The 25,561-nt window shown below is 42.0% G+C and overlaps 1 protein-coding gene across 3 annotated transcripts; it reads left to right on the forward strand.

Moving 5' to 3' along the window:
- Nucleotides 1-639: 639 nt before the first annotated feature.
- rybpb (RING1 and YY1 binding protein b) lies at nt 640-24,000 on the forward strand. Of its 3 annotated transcripts, none has more exons than XM_030730195.1 (6): nt 640-828; nt 1,442-1,567; nt 20,218-20,523; nt 20,609-20,707; nt 21,040-21,168; nt 21,202-24,000. In XM_030730195.1, exons 1-6 carry the CDS (start codon nt 803-805, stop codon nt 21,287-21,289), a joined length of 774 nt encoding a protein of 257 aa, XP_030586055.1. In that variant the 5' UTR covers nt 640-802; the 3' UTR covers nt 21,290-24,000. The 3 variants fall into 3 exon arrangements, with proteins under 3 accessions (XP_030586055.1, XP_030586056.1, XP_030586054.1); XM_030730196.1 differs by having other exon boundaries at nt 20,218-20,326; nt 20,441-20,523; nt 21,040-24,000; XM_030730194.1 differs by having other exon boundaries at nt 21,040-24,000.
- The last annotated feature ends 1,561 nt before the right edge of the window (nt 24,001-25,561 follow it).

The following is a 25,561-nucleotide window of genomic DNA, read 5'->3' on the forward strand; positions in this document are numbered from 1 at the left end:
CAGGGCAAATTTAAATGGGCATAATGTATGTGAAAATCTTTTTTTTTTTTTTTTGAATGAAGTTTAAGTGCAGGAATTAATTGAAGGATAATGCAATTAAAGGGCGATGGTGACGTTTGCGTGTTCATGCAGCTTCCTCTCCAGGTGCCCAGGCTTCCTCCCTCGTACTAATAGCAAACAGTCCTAGTGAAGTTGAGGGTGAAACTGACTGAAATGGAGCAGATCTTTCATTGTTATTAGAGATCCACCTCTCTAAGAGCTTGATGGCTGCATTTTTTAATAAGAAGTTTTAAAAAAGACATATTTGTCTCTTTGGCAAACCTGTAAATATGTGGTTTCTTTATTTCTCTGTACATAACTTCAATTTATCTTATTTTGCTATTTCTTTTATCGTTTCCTAATATCATTCCTATCCTCATTTGACTTCTAAAACACTTTGAATGTGTTTTACAAGTTTTGTGTATATTTGTTTAATCACAAGAATTGTAAGCGATATCAACACTGCAACAGTGCAATCTGTAGATATGTACGTGTGGGTTGAGGAGAGGTCTGTCAAATATCTGTAGTAGTTATTAAAATAGCTACTAAACATCCAGCCAGACTTTTAAACCCATGCCGCCTCTGATTGGCTGTTCCCGGTCACGTGGGAAAGTGCAGTCAGTCGCTGTGCCGTGCCTCGAGCCAGCGCTGAGTGGAGCCTGTCTGCCAACAGCTTCAGCAGCGGCTCTATCTGGATCCTACTACACTCTGACAATTAAAGGAGGCCCCTTTTTCTTCTAATTTTCGAGGACTATTCTTCACCATGGGTGACAAAAAGAGCCCTACCAGGTAATTCGACCGCTTGCTGTCGATTTCGACTTGTTCTGTGCGTTTTGAGCTAGATATTTGGATGCGTTTCTCTCACACGGGGATCGTTTCTCCCTTTTTCAGTTGGTATGCCACAGCTAGCTAGAATAGTGCAGTCACTATGGCGGCTTCTCGCTCCCTACAACCCAGTCACTTAACAGACAAAGGGAATTTTTTCGGAGGATACGCCTGGCAGTCCCTGAAACGCTCTTGCGTCTCGACGAAGCCTTTTGGAGGGACAATGTCGAAATGGGCATTGTTTGATATTGGTTTTGTTAGCCGACATGCTAAGCTTCGGTGCCGAAATTTTTTAGCAATGCTTGCCTGCCTGCTAGCCTAGCTGGCGATACAATCGGACGTTGTGGATAGTCGCTCGCTCCGCCGCTGTGGAGATTTATTAACCGAGGAGCGCTTAACTGCCGGGACTCGAACCCAGTATTAATGACAACACCACCATGCTTGGTGCTTTGCCGAGTAGTTCGTATATTACACACCAGATTGTGTTTGTCACAATCCCCTTTCTTGTATGTTCGTGACATGACATCTGTGGTATTTCAGAAACTAACTTGACCTTAACATTTGTCTCGTTTGTAAGGCCAAAAAGACAAGCCAAACAGACCGCTGACGACGGCTACTGGGACTGTAGCGTCTGCACCTTCAGGAACACCGCTGAGGCTTTCAAATGCAGCATCTGCGATGTGAGGAAGGGCACATCCACAAGGTAACGTAGCGCTTGTTCTCTCTCTCTCTCTCTCTCTCTCTCTCTCTCTCTCTCTCTCTCTCTCTCTCTCTCTCTCTCTCTCTCGTCTGAGCGTCTCGTTTCCCCCCTGCCTGGCTGCAGCAGCATTGCATCGCAATTTATGGGAATGACAACTTTGATCGACAGCCTATTTGTCTGTGAGTGAATGGGGACTTGTTGATGGACAGTCTTTGCAAACACAAACCGCCGATGTCTGGATTATCTGTAGTTTCTCGTCTTACGCGGGCTAAACATCGCATTTTGCTTTTTTTGCTTTTTTTTTTATTTTTAAATGCATCCGTCTAGGTAGGCTGCGTGCTTCACTGGCCGGGGTGGGGTGGAGAAGAGGGACCGCTCTTGATGATGGCTTTTCAGCTACGGTGCATCCACAGAGCAACATCGAAGGGGCTGTCTTTTTTTTTTTTTTTTTTTTTTTTTTATCTCATGGAGTCATGCAAGGTGAATGTGGTTTTGCGTTCGCGCGCGCCTTTCACCTACCTGTAGGATTGCAGAGGGACATTTAACACTGTGACGAGTCGGATTTATTGTGCACGAGAGCGATGGGAAGTTTGTGTTGTAATTAGCTAGGATTTTTGGTATTTCAGTCTATACGACTTTTTTTTTTTTTTTCCTCTTGTGCCAAGTAGTTTAAGGCAATCAAATTGTATAGCGTGGTCTTATGTGACACTAGTGTGTTGCTTGAACATGGCGAAAATCTTATGAGTTTTTGTTGTTAGTCTAAAAAACTGTAATTAATCAGAAGTGAGTTTTTTATTCTCATATCTAGTGAGCAAATTCAGCCATATATGCTTTTAGATATTTCTTTAGATTAATATCAGCATTTATAGTAGCAGTGCTGCGTGTCCCAGACATTTCCCCTATTCTTAACTCTGTGATGTCAGTAGAAGTCATTGTCTTATGGGAAACTGAGATGAAATCATCGAGTAACTCGAATTTCTTGACGGGATTCCCTTTCGGTTTTGTGTACACTCACACCTACTCTCTGTTCTGGGGAATGTTTATGATGATAAGTTGCGTGTGCCATGACCTGTATTTGTGTATGGTGGTAATGGAGAGACAGATGAGTCATTTGTGGGTTAGTTGACACATGTCCCCTTGCAATCTAACCTTTACAGCTGTGGCTTTACCATAAGCGGCTCCTCTGAAAACTCCAGGCACATATGGGGAGAAAACACTTGACTTGTTTGCTGAGAATCCAAAAGATTGAGCCCAGTCTTAATTGTAAGGCTCCCCTCCCCCTTCTGATCTTTTTCCCAGCAGCGTGTTGTTTAAGACCACAGCTGATGATGTAGGCTGTGCACGCTGCATGAAAGCAGGAAGCGGAGACAAGTGCGTTGTAGCCACCCCCCCCCCCCCATGCTTTGGCAACAGCCCAGTTGTCTCTGTTTGGTAAACGGGTGCACATGACATCACTGGTGCGGTTGTCACACATTCCTGTTTGATCTGAATAGTTAACCTTTGATTAATGCAGCTGTGTAGTTGTGGGGCTGCCTCTTATTCTAATGAGTACTAATTAGCCGTCTTTTTCTTCACTGTTTGATGTATTCCGGCAAAGCTCAGGACGAAGCAAAATGCTCTCAGCTAAATGATTTACACTTAAGGCTGTGTGTGGATGTTTGCCTTGCTGCTTTTATCTGGGGCTCTACTTTGAATGTGTGTTTATGCATGAGGACACACGTGTTTGCTAATTAGAGTTCCTCACTTCTGAAGTTTGATTTCGATCATCAATTTGTGTTTGCTACAAGATAAGCGAGGCCGGGTATTGATTTGTGCAGTCAGTGTGACATGATTGTGTTTTAAAACATGTTTGAAAAAGCTCGTTTTGTGCAGGGTGATTGTGCATAAGCTGGTTCTTAACACGGTGTTCCTTTTCTGTGTCCTGGTCATCATCAGTCGTGTTGGTACAACAGGTAGCAGTCAGCTAATAAACTATGTATTTCTTAGTTACATTTTGAGTTGTGGTGGTGGGGGTCTGACAACTTGTCCTAAAGGAAATCCAATATCAGAACAATTCATTCTGTTGGATTTGATGCATCCTTCCCTCACAGTGTGCGCTAAGCCAGACACCAGAGGGGTGTACTACAAAGTAAAATCTGTCAGTTTTCAGTGTCACACATGCGGCTCTCTTTTTACCTTCTTAGATCTCCGTAGCAACTTATGTTAAGCATGTAACCTGGTCCAGTGCAGGTTATATTCAGGATTTCAGTTTAAAATTGGCTGGAAGTGTCACTGATTCTTTCCCTGAGGACATGCTGTCAGTGCGATATAGATTCTTTGCTCAAGAAAAACAGTGCGCAATCTGGTGAGCTGTGTCATACTAACACCTCAGAAGGAAGCCGTGTGGTAAAGTTAGAGTGTGTAAAATGTGCTGCATAGTCACAGGAATTGATGTTCATTCAGTTGGTTATCCAGACAGAATATATGTTATGATGTTGATTTTTAATTTGCTGTCAAGACCATTTTACACTGCTGGAATTACAGCTCATAAAACACAGACTAGAAAATTAATCAGTTTATTTGTAGGTTATTTATCAATGGGATTTCTAAATTAGTAGAAATGATTTCTCTATGATGCAGAAAAAAGCAAGTGATTTCCACATCTGTCATTAGGCTATGAGACAGTGTTAGACCTGAATGCACTGATGTTTAAATGCGTCAATTTTAATGTTTCAGAGCTCTAATGTGCAGCTGTTGGATCACAGATTGAAATCCAGCACTGGGAGTGCACTGAGTGGAGATGTGAATTCATACGTAAATACAGATGTAAATAAGATGAGGGATTTTTCTGCTGTATTGCTTTCTTGCATTATTTCCAGCACCAGTGTTGGCTTGGTTTGTGCCATTATACTTTTTGTAGCCTATTTATTGATCTGTGCAACATGCACAGTTGATCTATTTTGTGTTACTTGTGTGGATGAAGAGCCAATTGACACGTCAGACAGCCCCATTAATGTGAGTAACCAAAGAGAGTGAAGCAAAAAGCCTGGGTTAACATAGTTGCCAACATATCCGTTATTGTGCTTTTAGGTTTAGTTGAACCAGCTAACACACAGAAAAAAACTTGGCTAAGTCAAACATGCTTCGTTATCTACCCCTCTGGTGGTGGTGTCCCCTGAGAGTGGGAGGAAAAGTTATTCAGCTCTGATTTGTGCTAATGGAGGCAAAAATGTGCGTTAACAAGAGCAAAACTCCGGCTGTGGCATCAGCATGCAGGGAGAGGCCCCTGTCTTTCCCAGCGAGTGCAGCCTAACGAACCTGTTGACCTAGTTCAGCTCGTTGATGAAACATGATACCCAAGTAGGCTAAATGTGCCCTCTGCCACTCTTGACTCTTAAACAAAAAGCACCCTGCTTTTTGCACCTGACCTTGCTGCTAATCTACAAGTCCAAGCAGCCCTGGTGTTCAGCCTCTGCATTCAGTGCTCGCTTCTTTGGTAATTGGAGTAGGACTTGCATTAGCATCCCTTGTGGTGGCTGCTATCATATTTAAATGTTTCTGGCATCTGAACCTGATCACTGTGAATGTGACACTGTGTTGCTGTACATCAGTTTGCTTTGTGGTTGTGTTTGGTATGTACCTCTGGCAGCCCTGGGGGCTAGAGAGAAACCATTAGGAGCCCTCTAAAGTTGATTGATGGTGGAGATCACAGGAAGTCTTGAGGTACCTCAGTCTGTGACTGCTGCGCCGTTATCTCCACTCTGTAGTCAACCATTTCAAGTAGCTTTCATCTCTGCTTTGTATAAAACAGGATAAATGGGTGTCTCTGACACGTAAGCAAAATGCACTACTGCGTCTTAGTTTGAAAAAAGGTTAAATGTAAATGTGAAATTTAAGCTTTTTTTTCAAAAGCTTTTTTGATGCTTGGACTCATTCAAGGCAGCAGAACCTGAACCTTTAAAAAGGTTGGCTGTAAAAGGTCATGCAAGTTAACACTGAAACTCTGCTAATAAATAATTTTAAAACCACACTTTTAAAAGAAATAAAGCCACTTGTGTTATATTTAACATGTCTTTCTTGATACAGTCCAAGTAAAAATACCTTTGAGTCTTGTTGTAATCGCTCTGAGAAAAGTCACTCTGGCCTCTTCCCAAAATGTTTTAATCTCTCTGCACTGCCAAACACAGTGAAACAGTGTTACCTTCTGTGCATTTAGTACATATGTCAGGAATATCTTTTTATTTTAATAATTTCTCTTGGCAGCAGTTACATATGTTTGAATTAACCCATCATAGTGTTTTAATCTGAAGTGTATCTTATAACACAAGCTGATCGCTAATCCTCTGCTGAGATTTCATTTTCCAAATCTTTATTCCAAGCATTTAGCTTAAAGGATGAGCACATTACCAATGTACTACTTTGCATAGATGCATTGTAAATCACCCCTAGAAATAACATTATTTGATGAGCAGAAGTAGTTTTTTTATGCCCGCTAATCAGTCATCTGCTAAAAACTACTCATGAGTGCCGTCTCTTATTGATGACGCATTACTGTGTATACAATCAAACAAAACAGCATGAACAGTGTGCAGATCAGCGATGTATCAGATGTTTTTCACAAAAATTCTGAGTCAAAGTGAAAGCGACTCATGAGTTGGTTGATTCAATCAATGATGAACTGGAAAATCGCAATGTTACACTTGGGGCTTTATCTGCGTCCTCCACCACTGCGCTCTCCTCCCTCATCTCCACCTCATCCTCTTCTTTCTCACCTCAAGCCTCATCTCCTGAGCTGAAGTCAGGGCTCTAACACAAAAATGTGCATAAACATGTTTATTCCCGATAATGTTGCAGTTATTTATTGTCAGCAGATTAGATATACTAGCTATACCACACAACACACTAGTGCGCTAAGAACGCTATGTACACAGCAATAATTACGTTGCGCTAGCGAAAATACGTTTAGGTGAGCCCCTGACTAAGTTTAGAATAGCTCTGGTGTACTTCGTCACAATTCCATGAAACTTGGCAACCACTCAGAAGAGACCTTCCAGCAGCAGCCAAAGGTTGAATTAGGTATGTTACAAAAATTTTCATTCTTTGCAGTTATATCTGAAATCTGTGCAGATAGAGCGTGGAAAAAATTACATTTTGATACCAAAACCACACTAATGGCACAAACAATAATGAAGTTACACCTAATTAACTACGTCTCTTAAGATCCTCGGAGAGTTCTTTGCCATGAGGTGCCATGTTGGAACTTTCAGTGACCAGTATGAGAGAGTGTGAGAGCTGTACTACAAAACTACAAAACACACATGCTCCCTATGCACACCTGAGACCTAGTAACACTGAGTCACATGACATTTTGGAGGGGAAATGACAAGCAGTGCTCAATTTGGACATTTATGGGTGTAGTCTCTTAGGGGTGTACTCACTTTTGTTGCCGCTGGTTTAGACATTAATGGCTGTATATTGAGTTATTTTGAGGGAAGAATAAATTAACACTGTTATATAAGCTGCACACAGACTATGTTTCATTGTGTCAAAGTGTCATTTTGTCAGTGTTGTCCCATGAAAAGATCTACTTAAATATCTGCAGAAATGTGAGGGGTGTACTCGCTTTTGTGATACACTGTACTTTAAATTGATGTCCATATGTGCCATCAGTGTTTTGACATGTTAACTTTGGTGAGGTTTTAACAATCGTTCAATACAAAAGACTTGACAGAATGGAAAAAAATCAAAAAAGAGGCTGTCCAGGGGGAGTCCTCCTACATTATAGCAAAATAATCATGGAAAATACACACCTTCTTTTGATCGGAAACCCGGTTTTTGGCTGACCGCTTCAGCGTATTATCCGAGGCTACAAACAGGTTAGCTCGGACTCTGTTGCTAGGCTATGATGCAGTGATTGTAACATGCCTAGCTGAATGAACAAACTGGTGGCTAGAGTAGGATTGTTCTCTGTTTGGCATGCAAAATCCTGACAATGAATTTTGGTGTGGTATAATTAGATTTGACTCTCCCATCATATCAGACTCTTTTCCCAAAGTTTCAAGCCTCCTCCAGAGTAAATATATGTGGATGCTCCACACCTGGCATTATGAGGTAAATGGCAATCTGCACTCACTGGATAGACAGAAGGGCTAGCCTTTTTTTGTTTTTCTTGGCAACTGCGCTTCTTATTTTAGGCGTGGAGCTGACTTGCTGGGCCTGGGGGGTTATGCTGTGTTCGAAATACCCTTAATGTCCCATGCACTGGATTTTTTTTTTTTTTTTTTTTGGCATTAGTCCCAGGTTTGGATGAGCTTTTTCAACCAGCAAGTTTTCTTTTGCAGCCTCCGTATTTTTTGTCTGTGAATATCGTATGTACTGCAGGCTTGATACTGCAGATTTGTCAAAATGTGCAGCACAAAACCTTCAAGTCCCCTCAGTTACCCCAGTATTGACCTTTAGCTTTGACTTGTCACACTTCCAAGCACCACAATATATGCCCCCCATCTTTTCTTGCTCGCTTAATCATTTTTGAATAGGTGAATCGAATAGATATTGCAGAAACACAAGAAACTTGACAATGATCTATTTTGAGATCCACTGTCGAATACGTTGTAATACATCATCAACATGGGGGCGGGATTTTTAAATTTTTGTAGCAGATGGATAAATTCAGACAAAATTGCTTGTAAAAATTTTTTAAATGATATAAAGATGGTTGAAATTAATGTAAATAATCTATATTGAAGTAATAAATCTAAGTAACCGAAAAGCCAGTTAAAAAAAAAAAGTGATGTGCTTATACTTTAAATATAAACTCTTTGAACAGGTGAAGGTGTCACTCTTAGTACATGCTGTTTTTAGCTAAATCAAATAACACAATAACTCTTTTATTTGTTGTTGTTGTTTTGCAAATTAACAGGTGAGGCTCTGAGTGAAAACAAGTAAGTTTTCTCCAGTCCGCTTTATCTTATGTTACCTTCTGTTGTGTCTTATGGCTGTTGAAAACACGTTGTATTTAAGTAAACCATTTTCAGTTACTGTCTTTACTGTAAGAAGAATCAGAATGGATGGAATATAAATTATATCTAGGTCTAAAATCTTTAATATAGGGACAAAAAGGAAAGAGGCTACAAGTGTTTGTGTATGTGTGTGTGTGTGTGTGTGTGTGTGTGTGTGTGTGTGTGTTGAGGGAGCATAATTGTTGGAAAATGATTTCAATGTGTGCCTGTGTTTGCATATGTCTCGGTGTGTGTGCTTTGTCTGTGTTTTGCTATGATGAAATAGTCATTATAATGCGTGGATTCTCCTGCTGTCATATTAAGGCAAATTGTCTGGAATAATGGAATTACATAAGAGGGCGCTCAATTTATATCTGCACTTCCCCACCCCAGCCCCCACAGCAGCCCCCACTCAGAGGAAACTGCTTTTGCTTATCCAGCATTATCAGCATCTGCACCAAAGCCCTGAGCATGAGCGGGTAGCCCTAATCTTTACTTGTTAATTGCCGGATTTAAAAGTTCTTAATTACTTCATGGGATTTGGCAGTGTGTGAGTGATTAAATACAATAGCCAATTTGGCAATCTGACAAAACAGAGAAATGTTGAGAGAGCTGTTGAATCCGGGGGCTCCTCCCATTCAGGAAAAAGATGAGGCAGGAAAATGAGTGTGACAGTGAGGGAGCAAAGAGTCGTCTGGAAAATACAGGAAAGAAAGCATACGAGGACAAAGAGAGGGAGCAAGGGAGTTGTTAAGTGTAAGTAAGGAGAAGAGGGCAAAAGAGGACAAGTAGAGAAACAGACCAGTAAAGGGACAGAAGGGGAGTTTTGCGTCTGGACATTTATGTGTGTGTGTTAAGAGAGTGGGTATGGCTGTAAGGGGGATGTGCTCAATCACCCAAGAGTCTCCAGGGGATAGAGTAGAGTGAAGCAAATCATTACCCAGAGAGGAGAAAGACTGGACAGCCTATTCTGTTTCCAAAAGCAGCACCATTCATCCACAGGAAGAGAACAGCAGAATTTACTTATGAGTTTGAGAGTGAATTAGGAATTGACCACTCTACTAGTGATTTGATCTTGTTGTTTGGTCGTTGTTGCCAAGTCCCAGACTGTAGTGCATAATAAATCCTGCAGAAAGAGTCTTGGCTGCAGTACTTAGCAGAACCTTTGACCTCTTGGTGTCAGGTTTCCCTCACATCTTGTTTTTGTTTGCTTGATAACTGTTGTTCCTCTTGTGTACAACACGAGCCTACTGTGAGGGTGTTGTGTCCCCTCTGGCAGTGCATGATGATTTGCTGAGGAAATTCCAGGTTTTGTTTATGCTAAAGAGAAATGGCAAGAATATGACAGGACAGCAGTGATAATATAGTAATCAGGTCTACATGACAGATAACTCTCACAAAGCAACAGGAGAGCGGTGAAGTGAGGTGAAGTAGGCCTACTTAAAGGCTGCAGGATTTAGAGCGGTGGTGGTGGTGGTGGGGGGGGGGGGGGGGGGGGGGGGGGGGGTGCATGAGGTGAAAGTGATGAGCAAGTGGGGGAAGAGAACAAAGAGAATGATAGAGAGGAGAAAAACAAATGAGTGATACAGAGCAATGTGACAGCGCTGCTGATGGAGAGCGCTCATATGTGCTCAGTGCTTTTACTAATGACTTGCTGTCAGTCTGCTTGATGCCAGACTGCTCATATCCTGAAAGGTCAGTTGTGGAAAGACTTGTTACTGTGAAGATAAAGTATTTCATGCTCATACATTAGACTTCTCTGCTTTAAATGTGTCCATCATAGACCATCTTTTCTTTTTTGCTCACACAAAAACACACAAAGGTATACAGTCAGACTCTTAAGCCTGTTGGGAGAAGCAGAAATGCATACTCCCAGCAGCCAGCATGATGCAAAACACTTACAGTTGTTGGAGAAAAGTTGAGACATCTTGGAGTGATTTCAGTGAATTTCTTTGCATAGGCTGTAGTAATGGAATGCCATTTCTTGTTCTTTTTGTTGTATGAGGAAAAGGTACGGAGTAGCAGTGCCTCCAGGAACCCACTGTCTATATAGAACACCTAAGAAAATTTGATAGAAACATTGTGGAGGATCCACAGAGCACCATGAGAATTTTTTTTTTTTCATAGACTAGAGGTGTAATGTTTCTGTAGTTCTGAAACTGAGACCAGATCCACAATAAAAATATAAAGTTTGAATATATACTGTATATAACTACAAATGATATTTGTAGTTTAGAAAATAGTAAATCTTTAGCTACTTAAAGCACATAAAAATGCAGAAAATACAGGACACTTGCTAATGTTTTCAGTAAGGCAATGAATCAGATTTTAATCTCAGTTATGAATTTAGTAAGTTAAACATAGTTACTCTTGTGTGAAATTTTTTTCTATGAAGCTTTTCTTGTTATAAATTAAGCACAACCATTTTACAGCGGTGCACTTTGACCCCCCTCCCCAAGAGCCCAAACTCACTCTATTTACAGCTTGAGTCAGGATGACTAAAAGAGAGCCTTCAGTCAGCAAGATCAGTTTAAAGGAAGTAAAACTCTCAAGGTTTCGTAGCTGAACCTGGGGAAGGATTAGTAGTTGCCTGCAGCTGCCTTTGTGTCTGGATCTCAGGGTCTCTTACGCAGTCCAGTTTAAGCGGTGGGTTGTAGTTGGCGCCCAGCTTTGTCTTTTTCTTGTTACATACATGTGGAGGTCTCCCAAGGAACACAAGCCTTCTGCTGCATGGGACTGTTGTCATCCCGACCTGTACCTGCAAGACTTCCCATAACAGAAACAGGCTGGGGTGGGACAGACAGCTATCCAGCTATCACAATGTTTGCCAAGAGAGATTTATCCCACCTTTTTTTTTTTTTTTCTTTTTTTTTTTTTTTCTTCTTCTGTGTTTTTTTTTTTTTTTTTTTTCTTCTTCTGTTTTTTTTTGTTTGTTTGTTTTTCTAATAAAATCACACAAAACTAGTTATGCTTTATGTTCTAAGACAAAGTGATGCATTTAAACGTGCAACTGAAAAATAGATTTAAGCAAACTGAATAAAACCAGATATTCCCTGTATTTAGTAGTGGCTCATCTAATTTGTGAACACACATGCACACACCCACCAAGTAGAATTAAGTAAAAGCAGACTGAAAACTAAACACAGGTTTGTTGTTGTAAATTAAGGACAATAGTTACTAGTGATGTTGAACAGTGATTGCTATTGTCTTCAGTTACTGATTAGCTGAGCCCATAGTTTAACTAATGTAATGTAGATACCACTGGAAAATAAAAATAGTATTTCTGGCTGCTTGCTTTCTCTTAAGATGTGGGGGTGGGGTGGGAAAGGGGGAAGAAGTGACTCTAACATTAAGTGCTCAAAATCCTGAGTGGAAGGAGCAGATGAAGGGATGAATGCTTAATGCTTCTGGTGGGCAGTGAGAATGATTCGAGAAGAGCTGTAGCCCCAGGCTCCTCTTAAGGTGCTCCGGCCTCTGCAGCACACTCACTTACACACATTACTTTACCCATGGATGGCTGGAGGTGACAACATTGCTTCAGTCACTTCATGTGCAGAATTTCATCACTGGGAGCCTAGGTTCTGCAGTTCAGTGGATTTTGTATTTGTAATTTTTCAATTTAAATTCAGAATAAATGAGGTAAATGCTGGATTTGGGTCAGTTTAGGCCACTGTTTCCCACACATCGGCTTTATCTTGGTGGGCTAGCAGCTATATTAACAGCCATCAAATTATATTCAGTGTCCCATTTTCACATATTTATGCCTGTGTGTCAGGAATAGCTATGTTCGGCAACATTATTTCAGGTTACTGCTCTGTCTCATTCTTGTCAATGCAATATCTCAAATGGCCTTAGTTCTTGGCAACAAGACCAAATTCACTCAGACTCAGACAGTGAGACCCTGAACCAACTTCTTCCAGTTTCAATACCTGGACTGTGGGTTTCTGCTGATAGATGATACTAATGTAATGCTTTGATCTGTAAGGTCAAAAGGCACGTTCTTTGTGGTATCTATATGGAATAGCCTGGTATGTAAATGGCCACCAAAGTTTAATTTGCAACAAATGTTTGCATTCTTTTATTTTTTCATACACCCAAGAAACCAATACTAGCCACAATGGTTCACCCTAACTGTTAGTATGAAATATGAAAGTAGCCCCAGCCCTTTCTGTCTCATGTTGCCCTATCAGCAGGCTTAACTGGACTCTTTGTGGTGGTCCCCAGTATCATCCAGCTGCTTCTTCAGGGAACTCATTCCATAATTGGACGTACACTTTATTGCCAAAAGTATTCACTCAGCCATCCAAATCACTGAAGGTTTTCCAATCAATTCCATCCACAGGTGTATAAAACCAAGCACCTAGGAATGCAGACTGCTTCTACAAATATTTGTGAAAGAATGGGCCGCCCTCAGTAGCTTAGTGAATTTCCATCATGGTACCATGATAGGATGCCACCTGTGCAGCAAGTCCAGTTCTGAAATTTCCTCACTGGTAAATATTTCAGTCAACTGTTTGTTGTATTACAATAAAGTGGAAGCGCTTAAGAATGACGGCAATTAAAATAAAGCAGGGTCAGCAGATCTTAAAGGAGACATATCATGCAAAATCCACTTTTTTAGCCCTTAAATACGTTTTGTTGTGTACTTTGTGTGTGCAGGGGTGCAGGGAATTTAAATGCCTTCTGTCCCGGTGCTGCATAGATATATTTATATTCTTTTTGGGTCATATTTTTCAATCTGTTCAGTTTTCTCTGTTCGCTGTTTTCTTATCTGTTACATCAGAGTATTTGCTGTGGAACTGTTAAACAAGGGCACGGACATCTGGCTTACCGATTTCGTGAATCCGCCATTTTTTTCTCAGCGATTTTGTAGTCCAAGTTCAGTAATGCCAAAGTTGCAAGTAGACAAGTCAAAATGTTTGGTTGTTGGGTGTATTAACCCACATCGCCCCTCAGCATCAGAGTCTCTTTGAAGTTCCTGTTTCTCTGCCGGTAGATAATTGTGTCGCTGCTATCAAACTAAAAAAATGACTGAATGGGGTGGAGTGAAATGCTCTGTGACCTGGAGGGGGGGGCGGGGTGTGAAATGTCTCATTCACATTTAAAGAGACCGCACCAAAACGAGCTGCTCTAAGACGCACGTCAAAAAGGTGTAAAAGAGGGGTCTGTGAAGCTACAGTAACGAGGAATTCGGACCAAAGCATTGCAGTTCTACTTAATATAGACCACAAGTGAATGATTTACATATGAAAAGGAAGGATTTAAAAACACGATACGTGCCCTTTAAGGCGTATAGTGCGCAGTCACCAACTTTCTGCAGAGGACAATCTCTACAGATCTCCAAACTTCATGTGGCCTTCAGATTAGCTCAAGAACAGTGTGTAGAGAGCTTCATGGAATGGGTTTCTATGGCCAAGCAGCTGCATCCAAGGCTTACATCACCAAACACAATGCAAAGCGTCAGATGCAGTGGTGTAAAGCATGTTGCCACTGGACTCCAGAGCAGTGGAGACATTTTCTCTGGAGTGACAAATCACGCTTGTCCATCTGTCAATCTGATGGACGAGTCTGGGTTTGGCAGTTGCCAGGAGAACGGTACTTGTCTGACTGCATTGTGCCAAGTGTAAAGTTTGGTGGAGGGGGATTATTGTGTGGGGTTGTTTTTCCAAGAGTTGGGCTCAACCTCTTAGTTTCAGTGAAAAGAACTCTTAATGCTTCAGCATATAAAGACATTTCAAGACAATTTCATGCTCCCAACTTTGTAGGTACAGTTTGGGAATGGCTTGTTCTTGTTCCAACCAGTGTACAAAGCAAGGTCCATAAAAGACATGGCTGAGCGAGTTAGGTGTGGAAGAACTTGACTGGCCTTCAAAATCCTGACCTCAACCCCATAGAACACATTTAGGATGAATTAGAGCAGAGTCTGTGAGCCAGGCCTTCTTGTCCAACACCAGTGTCTGACCTCACAGACACTTGTGGAAGAATGGTCAAAAATTCCCATAAACGCACTCCTAAAGCTTGTGGAAAGCTCCCATTTTCCTCTTCTTCCCCCTCACTTCCATGCTGGTCACAATTTTGCATTCTGTAGCCCTGTGAAGGCTCGTGTGAACGGGAAAATCATGATGCACATTCACAATGCGAACCAAAATGGCCGCACCCAGTGGTAGGCTGCAAATTGCGGTGAAATAACACTACAGTTACAAAACAAACAGGTAAAGTGGAAATTGTGCGAAATGTTGATAGTTTTTGTGAATATGTTGGACAAAAGCATTTAGGTTTTGGTTGGACAAAACATCTGAGGATGTCCTCTTATGAACATCCTGTTTTAGAGGTCATTATATATTTACGCTGTGCCTTACTGAGGTACTGTTATGCCGGGCTTATAATTTCTGCTGTTAGCCACCTGAACGAATTGCGATTGTCACAGTTAGCTAGTGGTACAGCCATTAGTACTATCAAGTGGTCCTCCGGTTCCCCCCACCCCCATCCGATAGTGCTGGCCTGTTAAATTTTTCTGGCTAGAACCCTGCCTATATACCCCCCCCCCCCCCCCCCACACACACACACACACACACAAACACACACCTCTCTGTTCCACCATCGTTATGTTGTTCATGTTAGTTTCTTCTTTGTTAGTATTGTTGTTATTGTCAGACAATGGAGGCAATACTGCCCCCGTATCTTCCTGTAGTGTATTGTAGTTACAATATCATTGGTTGGTTTTAGAATATGACGCATCGACTAATTTTTATAGTCAACGTCATCGATTATGTCGATGAATTGTTGCAGCCCTGTTAGCTAGCAGACACAACAGTTTAGTAGGCAGGAGCCGTGAAGTTCTTGTCTGGAGAGACTGTCAAGCATTAAACTGTAGAATGAGACCATGCAAACAAATACACCACCTTAATAGTAAACCTAATTCAGGGCAGCACGGCCACCTCTGGGCTCTGTTTTCTCTTATCAGAGGAGGGAAACAGCATTGCAGTTCTACAGAAAGCTCTAAGCATAACGGAATTGTTGACAAATGTGCTTTCATACGCTCTCATTGGTCACACAGTTGCCAGTGTTATTTTTATAAGAAAAGGGAGTAATTGGCTTGCAGGATGAATCTGTTACTTTTCTTATCAGAGCAGCAGCATTTTGTTAAGGGTTATCCAAAAACTTGAAAGTAAACTTTGCAAGCAGTTTGCATACCACAGGCATGTCACATCATGTATGCCAACTTGTTTGCTTTGAGTGTGAACATTTTTGAATTTGCATATTTTGTGTTTTTACTGCAGCAGCTACAAGCAGACCAAACTGGTTGTAAAGCCTCCTCTCTCATCAAAACAGAAAAAATTATGGCTAACAGAGTGCACCAATTAATCAGTTATGGTAAAGGTACAATTTTTTTTTAAATTATTGATAAAGATTATCTCTTGTTGAATACGTCCCTAATCACTAGTTCACTGATCGCCAGTGCATCACAGGGTCACTCTATGATCAATCTAAAGCCCCTGTGGCATTCTCACATGCAGAATCTGAACCATGTGCTGTAGACTCAGGCTCTGTAGTCTTTGGCCCTTTTTCCAGCAACCGGGTGCCGATGCCAGTATTTGAACCTTCAGTGTTTTTTCCACCTCGAACGCACTCAGTGCTCGGCCGAAAAACGGGTTCAACTCTGGCACCGCAAGCTAGCTGGTCTGGAACCAAGAACGTGTGACGAAAGCGATGCGAATTAGGTTGGGCCCTAAGGCTGAACTTGCTGCTTTGTATCAGTTCATATCACAGATAAAAGGATGCAAAGTGCGTACTTGTCGTCTTGCTCGTAATCGCTGTCTGTTTACCTTGTGGCACACACAGATGCTGCAGTACTTTTGTTAAACCGTAAAATATGTTTGCAGCACAACAGCGTGTTCTCCCACGTTTGTACCCTTTGGCTTCCATGTCCAGATGAGGATCCACCCACACTCATACGTAAAGAGTCAGTTGGTAAAGCGCGGTGGAAACGCAGGGCCATTTTTAAGGGTTTCGCCCATTCATTAAAACCAACACGAGCACTGGCATGAGCACTGGCACCTCGGTGGTGGAAATGTAGTATCTGAGCTGTGAGTGGAGAAACCCAGGTTGCTCCTGAGTGCATACAGGATTCAAGCTGCAGAACAACTTTGTAGATGACTGAAGAAAAGGAGCTGCAGTGATATATGAGTGAGGGTGACGTTTAATAGTCTGAGCTCTTTAGCGGGCTGGCCTTGGCCGAAGAACACTGTTGTCTCTTAGTTGTCTCTGTCTCTCTTTTTCGCTCAGCTGTCTGCTACTGCTTTCACTCAGCCTGGCAGGAAATAATTGCTTGTCCTCCACACAACACTTCAAATAAAAGAGCTGTGTTAATGAGGGCTTTCCTCCCTCTCTCTCTCTCTCTCTCTCTCTGTGTATATCACAGTCCATCCCTCTCTTCATTAGTCTCTTTAGTGCTCAGGCTCATTGTTTTTGGTTTCTGTAGAAAGCGTTGCCTCTGAAACAGCAGCCTCAGTTTTTTGCTCTTGGCTGCGAAGTATCGGCTGCTCCTGACCAGCGAGAGCGCCAGTTGAGCAGAGGTGTGTCTGTCTGTGTGACAGTTCAGGCTGAGTGGAGCGGTCTAACTATGGGTGTCAGTCTGACTGAATTAGGAGCTTTTAAGCATGATGATAGTTATTTCAGGGCATCCCGCGGAGGGAGGCTCTCCATTCCTCCCTCCCCCAGATGGTGGAATTTCAGGGCAAGCATAAGGAGGAGCTGTCAATCACAGCCTATTGTTGTGCGAAGGGGAGGTAATATGCTGTAAGCCCTCACAGTGGGAAATGATTCAACAGCAGGCTTTACACACTTGACACCTACACACACACACACACACACAGTTTCACAGGAATATATTGGCAGCAGTGGGAGGTTGTAGCAATTTCTGCAATTGGACCCTGGGGTTTACTGCTGGTCCTACTCCCAGTATCCATTCTCTATTGTGCTAAATACACAGTTCTTAGTTGATTTGAATATTCAGCTGTAAAACTCATTTTTAGCAATGTTGTAGTTTAATTGGAACATTCTATGTTCAACAATGTGGAATAATTGAGTAATGAACTGTAATAGATTTTAAGCAGGAGACTTTTTCAGGGCCACTGTTATTTCATGAAATCCAGTAGCACACACATAGTGTCATGCAGAATGCCATGTTAATGAGCCACGGAGCAGCGCAGTGCACAGTCATGATGTATGGTCAGTGAATAAATAATGGGGTAAGGAGAGCAGTGGCTCTGTCATGCCAGCAGCAGCTCATGGCTGACTTACAGCTGGCACTGAATCACTGCCTAACCAGCAGGGACAGCTTCTGCTACCACCACGGCTGCTGACACAAATCTCAAGCTCTGACCAGGGCATCAACACAGCAATGGGCTTATCAGTCACTCACTCATTCACCACCTCCTTGACTCACAGCACTCGCTGCCAAACAGAATGATTTCTGGTCCCGTTAGATGCTGTTTACTCATGGCAGTGGGTTAGAAAAGCAGGTTTTTTTTTTTTTTTTTTTTTTTCATCAGGATGTATGTGGGTGAGTGAAAACCTTGAATACTTTCTCATATGTTCTTCACTGTGCATATTTTCTACTTGATGGTGATACTGAATCAGGAATTCAGTGGTACTTCTGGGATCTGATGAATTCCCATAGAGAGAGCTGCATTGTGCAGAGATGGGACAGGGAAAATCAAATGTGAGAATTTTTGTTAATGTCATCAAAAAAGCTATATCTCCTTGGAGTTATGACACACATTATGTAGTGTCAATTTATTACTTATGTATTTAAGCGCTTGGCTGAGTTTAGTTTGGCTTTCCCAAGCAGGACCTCTCATACTCAGCATGGGAAGTAATTACTCTAAATTGAAATGGAATTGTTTGATGGGAATAGGATAGGCTTGGCAATTATAAAGATGAGATCTCTCCCAACTTTAATTTTCACCCACGGAAAATTCCAAATAGGAGGCCGCACAGGTAGGAAGAGAAAGGAAACGGGCTCCAGAAAACCGCAGCAGCTAATGGATCCCAGATCAACAGCCCAGGGCTCATCAGCATTCAGCACAGCTGCTATATTGATTGGAATGTAGTGCGAGCATTACAACATCATGCTCTATTATACCCCAATTGATTGCCTTCTGATCAGCTGCAAGTCCCCACCCTCTTCTCAAAGAGGTTTCCCTCTCTGTCTGTTATAGTTCGCAGCAGGAGGAGAATAAACGAGCTTGACGGAGCAGTTGCGGATTGGAGAGAGAATCGACAGAAAACCGAAAAGATGGACACAGCTCTGAGTTTATAAGTGGCAGGCTACTAAAAGGTTGTCAGACTTTGTGAGCGGAGATTCAATTGTGAAAGATGTGCAAGGATTTAAGTGCAGAAACAAGAGTAACAGGACTGGCAATATGATGTTGCTAAATTGAAACGCTGAGGCTCACCACTTAAGTGGCTGTCTGAAAACCACTCTCTACAGCAAGCCACTTAAATCAGTCTGACACACTACAGCTTCATTTTCCAGCAGTAACCCTTGTTTATCTGGACTGATACTTAGACCAACAGAGCTTCTCAAACTTTCAAGGCTCCCTCCTTGACCACAGATCTCCTAAAGCAGTTAGAGATCCTTGATCTCTAACTGCTCTGCTGGAATATTACAAAAGAAAACCCTCTTCCTGCCAAGATTAGATGAGGTTTTGCAAAGGTTAGGTATACACATCTAGCTAGTAGAACTCGTTCCTGTTGAAAGGGCTCCTCAGCAGCCATCAAGCTGTGCCAGGCTGTTTGTTTGCACGCTAAGCTTTTCAAGTGCATGTTTGTGTGTGTGATCGTACTTGTGGTTTACTCCTCACCACGCTTGCCCAGTGCTGGCTTGTGAATATCTGTGTTGCTGGCTGCAGTTTGGTCTCTGTTGAGTCTCTGGAAGACTACAGCCATCTTTCCCTCTTCCCCGAGGTCCTCTTTTGCTTCCCCCCAGATGCTGCCAGCTGATGTTCATTATGCAGCAGGTGTGTGTTTTGGCTCAGGCCCTCAGTCTTTGGGTTAGCATTTTAGCTCACAACTTCCCTATTCAGCAGTTCAGTGGTGCGACACCACAGAAGAGCTGTTTGCAGAAACAAATGGTTTTGTGTGGACCTCCCTCTCTGGGTAATTAGAAGTTGCTTGTGACATTTATCTTCCTTGTGTTTATTGTCTCAGCTGAATAAGAATGCTCACTCAGACTGTGGTTTGTGATTATTTGTGTTTTCAAATGAGTTATAAAAGAGGGCTCTGTGGTCGCTGGTGAGCTCAGTGAGTGGAGCAGCAATACCATGTCCAACTGAATGTCAATCTGTGACAAATTGGGCCAACCCTACAGTAATCAGATTAGGGGACCTAAGTGACGTGCTGCAAACGTCCCACCTTGTGATCCTGTGCATTCATTTTATTACAGCCGTGAGCTAATGAGATTAGTCCTAAAATAGAGCTGCTCCACCAAGAAGCTGCTGCACAAACCTGCCTGTGCAGCAGCTGGGAGCAGCAAGCTTTTCCCCACTGACCTCTAGGTTCAGTCACCTCTCTTTGTCAGCTATAGTGTGACCACGTTCGTGCGTGGCCAAAGTCAGTTCACAGCTCTGCTACAAGGCTAATCCATGTTTGTGTCTTGGATCTCCTCCACAGGAAACCCCGGATCAACTCCCAGCTGGTTGCCCAGCAGGTGGCTCAGCAGTACCCAATGCCTCCCCCACCCAAGAAGGAGCGGAGAGAGAGGAGCGAGCGTACAGACAAGGAGCGCCCGGAGGGCGAAGGGGAGCGAGCCAACGGAGAAGGACGCCCACAGGTTGAACGTCCAGAGAGAGTGAGGCCAGAGGGAGACACCCCTGAGAAGGACAAGAGCGACAAGGAGCAGCCAATAAAAGACAAACCTGACAGAGAGAAGGACATCAGCCCAGCTGTGACGAAGAAACCCAGCAGCAAAAAGACCAGGTCAGCACACGGGTCACAACGTGTGTTTCTGAATGTGTGCTTTGCTGATATGAGTCCTCACTCGTGTGTATCTGTTTTCCTCCAGACCCAAATCAGACAGCCATCAGAGTTCACCCAGTGACAAACACAGCATACAGTCTGGCAAATCAGCAACCAAGACCAACAAGAACTCTCACATTTCCAGGTGCGTAGCCCACTCTCCTGCTCTGCATGTGTTTCACAGAACACATGGTTTAAGTTCTGTGACTACGCAGTAATTCTTGTCAGAGAAACTCATCTAGCACAAGGTTAGTGGGAAAGCTCAGCTGATTCACAAATGATCTTTTACACTAAACACCCACTCTCACTTTTGATGCACTTGTTCTGACTGTGCATGTGTCACCCGATGAATTGAGCAATTTAGTGTAACCACCCCCACAGTGCTGGAAGCCTCCCATTGTTGTTGCTGAGATGCACATATTGTAGTTGGCAATTCTGGCTATTAATATTTTGTTTTTCTCTGTCTCTTCTCCTCAGGCCCAAACTGAAGAACATTGACCGGAGTACTGCCCAGCAGTTGGCTATCACCGTAGGGAACGTCACAGTGATCATAACAGACTTTAAGGAGAAGACCCGCTCCTCCTCCACATCTTCATCCACCATCACGTCCAGCGCGGGCTCTGAACAGCAGCACCAGAGCTCCGGCTCCGAGAGCATGGACAAGGGTTCGTCGCGCGCCTCCACCCCAAAAGGGGATCTCTCTGTGGGGCATGACGAATCATTCTGAGATCCCGCTCCTCACCACCCATCCTCACCCTTGCACCACTCCCCCCTTTTCCCATGTTTCTGGACACTACGGATCCCACAGGGGGAGAGATTTCACCTTTCCCATCGCTGTCCTGCCTCCATTCCATGATCTCCCCTGGATGCCGAGAGGAACCGTGCAGCAGCATCTTTTAGGGAAAACAAACATCCTGCTTGGCGAACTTCCCTTGTGGCTACACCCGTGGCACAGGCAAGGAGAGCTGGCCTACACGGAATAACGCCCCCAGTCCTTCCCTCCACTCCCTCCCCAGTAGCATCCAGACACTTGTATGTATTGTTTTATATTTGTATGTGGATGTGAAGCCAAGTCAACTTTCTTTTTGGTTTTGTTTGTTTTTTTGTTTTTTTTGTTTTCATTTTGTTTTTGTAAAGAAGAATTCTCCGCTGGGCACAATAACCACCACTTTTTTAAATAACTTTAAAACTATTATTACCCTTATTTATTACGTGTTGCACCTGTATACTTTGATATTCTCCTTTTTATGTTGAAGCTTTGCTGTGTAGCTCTGCAGATCGATCGTTCCTTCAGTGTTTTTACTACAGTCTGAAAAACGATAGGACAACACAAAACACCGCATACAACACACACAACATGCGCACACACACACACACACACACACACACACTGGTGCTAGATACACTGTGAAGCGGTTTTGCAGATCTGGGATTGCCCATTCGCTCAATGTGACAAAGTGCTTATGAATCAAATTCTCATTCACTTTTCTCAACAACAACACTGTCTCACTCTGAACACTGTCAGGACCGCCATCAGGTCCCTCTACTTTTCTGTACAGGTTATTGTGCATCAGAAGAAGGTCACCTGAAGTTCAGACACCTGACTTTTTCAACTAGATTGTCTATGATTTAGTATGCTATAGCAGATCTCTTATACAGTATCTTATGTCTTTAACTGTACAGTGTAGGCTGTTGTGTAAAACACTAAAAGCTGTCAATATTTTTCTGCATTTGGTACTTAAATATTGAGTTTTCTGGCTGAAGGCAGAGCTGTCCTCTCAGCTCTTGAGGAGCAAGAGCATTTTCTGTTGTGACTGAATGATGGTTACAAGCAGTTCCACTTGGTAAAACCATATCGAACTGTAAAAATAGACCTGTTGTGTCAAACTGTTGTGAGTCAATATCTTCTTTTTTTTTTTTTTTCTTTCTTTCTTTTTTTTTGTTGTGGTCCTGAAGTCCACCCAGAAAACGAGTGCAGAGACACAATTTACAAAGATTGACAATTCAATTGACTTGTTTTTATTTGTATTAATTTAAGACTCCTGTCATTGAAGGCAAAACAATATTGCAATAGTTAATAGAAGACAATTGTTCTTTCAATTTTATAGCAGCAAGGCTTATTTAAGGGTTTTTAATTCACGTTCACCTTAGCTGATACTAGACCAACATAATTTCCTTTTAACTGTATGAAATTGTATAAAGAATAAATGTGTATATGATATCTTAGTTTTATTTATTGAAGGACCAAAGGAATTTCATAATGACATGATACATAGACAGATGAATAACAATTTGAAATGCAATTATCTAATGTGTGAGATGAATAACAGTTTAAATAAAGACTAATATAATCCATGTAAATGGTGTTCTTATTGTCCACTCATCTGTGCGTGGCTAAATTGGGGCAGAGGTCATCATACTGTGAGCGGAGGAAAACCACAGCTCCACACGCAGTGGTGGATGTTGCCTCGTCGTGCACACAGTGAGAAGCAGTGTGGGTGTGGGAAGAGCACTGGGTCTAAGACTTCGGCCTTAGCAAGCCCCTCTTCACTCTGCTGGACTACCACAGTACGTGTAGCTCCCCTAACAGAGGCCCCAGCTCACAAACTGAGCCGCTCCCAGAGCAACTAAAAACCGGGTTACGAGAGGTAAATACCCCCCCCAAAAAAAAAAAACCCTTTTAGGATGTGAGGGGCAATATTTGATCTGTGTCAACTAAATGCTTTGCAGTGTCACACGTAGGGATGATAATCATGTGTGTTGTCAGTCCAGGAGATGTGTTTATTTTTTTCTGCTTTTAAGCTATGGTTAATATGTAATTATGTACTTTATTGCATACAAATATGGAATCAGTGTTCAAAGTGAGGAAAAGCAATGTGAATAGAAATTAAAAAAAAAAAAAAGTGGGACTGCTGGTCAGAGGGGAAATGTTTTGTCCAATTTTTACAGAGAATTAAAAACCCTGCTTTGTAATGCAATCTGTTAGAAATGGGCCTTAAAAGCCATTTTTTCACCTGCCTTATCTGCAACCACATTCACTTGACCGAGTACTCCCAACAGAAAGGATTCATTGTTAAATTATTGACAAATGGGCCATTTGCTGAGTATATGAATTATTGCTTGTATATAGAATTTTAAAAAGGTGCAAAAGCAAACACTATGAATACTGGCATTGGAGCTGAAGTCTTTTGTTTCCTGTTTCCTTCCCGCGCAAGCAGTTCTGTTCTTGTGTGCGACCAGTAACCTTAATTTACTGTGTAAAGATGGTTACATTTTTTAGCTTTGTTTGTCAGACCCAAATATAGAATGCTTGTTTACTGACTGTATAACCTTAACCGTGAATTCCAATTACGTGTATTATACAAACTCATTTCTTCCTATAACAATGTCTTGTACAATGCTTTTGAAGTTATTGCTCGGTTTAAAAAAAAAAAAAAAGAAAAAAAATGTAGGGAGAGAACAATAATCCATTTTTTGTTTAATCCAATTTTTTTTTCTTTTCTTTTCTTTTCTTTTTTTTTTCTTTTCTTTTTTTTTTTAACTTATAGCTGATGTGTCATTGTTTCCCCTTGTGAAATGGTCACATTATGTTCCTGGTGTGGAAATGTACACAGCATTTTCAGCAGATCACAGCTCCTTGTCTAGCTTATAATGTTAAACTAATACATGTTTCTGGCATGTGCACGACTTTGCGCTTATAGGCTAACCTGATCATTTTCCTCTGCTTCAAATAGAAATGTCTATTTATGAATTTTGCTTGTAGTTTTTCACAAATAAAATTGTTAAAGTTAAATATTTTCTGGCTTTTCTGTGTCCTTTGTTGATTCATCATTTAGAGCTGCAAAGTACTGCAGTTACATCGCAAGTAAACTCAGTAATCTAACAATTATGGCATTACTTGTGTTAAATTTTTTTTCAATTATTTGCATATTGGGCAAGAAAAAAAAAAGCCTTTTTCATGCACGTTTGAGTTTGTTGAAGTGAGGAAAAAAGCAGTCTGCAACCTCTGAAGAGTGGAGATATCTAGTTGATTGTAGTACGCAGTGATAAAGTAACAAAGCGAATATTTGATCTTTTTTGAACCGTGCCTACAGGTAAAGGTGATCTATGCGTGTGATCAAAACATCTAAAAAGCATTAAACTTTACCCGACTTAAATTTTGACCAATTTCCTGTTGAAGATCATCGTTTTTCAGTGCAGCTGCTATTTTTAGATGTCTCCGTGGAAGTCTGGTTTCTTCCTCGGTAACTTGTGCCTCTGCAATCCGCTGCCTCAGAATCCTTCAGCTTCCTTTCATTTTCAAGAAGCAGGCAAAGCTGCAGGGAGACAAATCTGGCAAACGGGCAGGAGCAGAGTGAGCTCTGCATTGGTGAGGCAAAAAAACTCCAGCATTTTCAATGCACTCGCACGCAGCATGAGATGGTACACACCACAGTACAGTTTGCTGCTTAACGTTCTCCCTCAGATGCTTCAGGACATGAAAGTCCTGAAAAAAGCCCTGCCTCCAGGGTTGGAAACTGGAGACCAGCGCTTCCATGTACTCCACGTGAAACTGAGGTTTGCTGTGGTGGAACGGGTCTTCCAGGAAAAGATCTAAAAATATCAGCGTGCCCAACAAGGTGAACCTGATTGTGAGATTGGTCCAATATATTTCACTTTAGGTTTTTGATTTTTGTGGAAAGGATCCCAGAACTTTTTGATCATACCTCACACTTGAACACAATCACAAGTAAGTTATTCATCAAAAATATCACTAGATGTGATATTGATGTGATATTGATATCCAAAAAATAAATACTCCCTGGTAGCGCTGCCCCATTTAGCATTAACTTCTTGTAGGTGCCTCCCTACAAGCTGCGACATGTTTGAGGGTTTGCATGTTCTCCCTGTGTCTGTGTGGGTTCTCTCTGAGCAGTCCAAAGACATGCAGTTAGTGGGGTTAGGTTAACTGGTGATTCCTAAGTGCCCATAGGTGTGAATGTTTGTCCGTCTCTCTTTG

The sequence above is a fragment of the Archocentrus centrarchus genome, chromosome 5, assembly GCF_007364275.1.
Source record: "Archocentrus centrarchus isolate MPI-CPG fArcCen1 chromosome 5, fArcCen1, whole genome shotgun sequence".
Taxonomy (NCBI): Eukaryota; Metazoa; Chordata; class Actinopteri; order Cichliformes; family Cichlidae; genus Archocentrus; species Archocentrus centrarchus.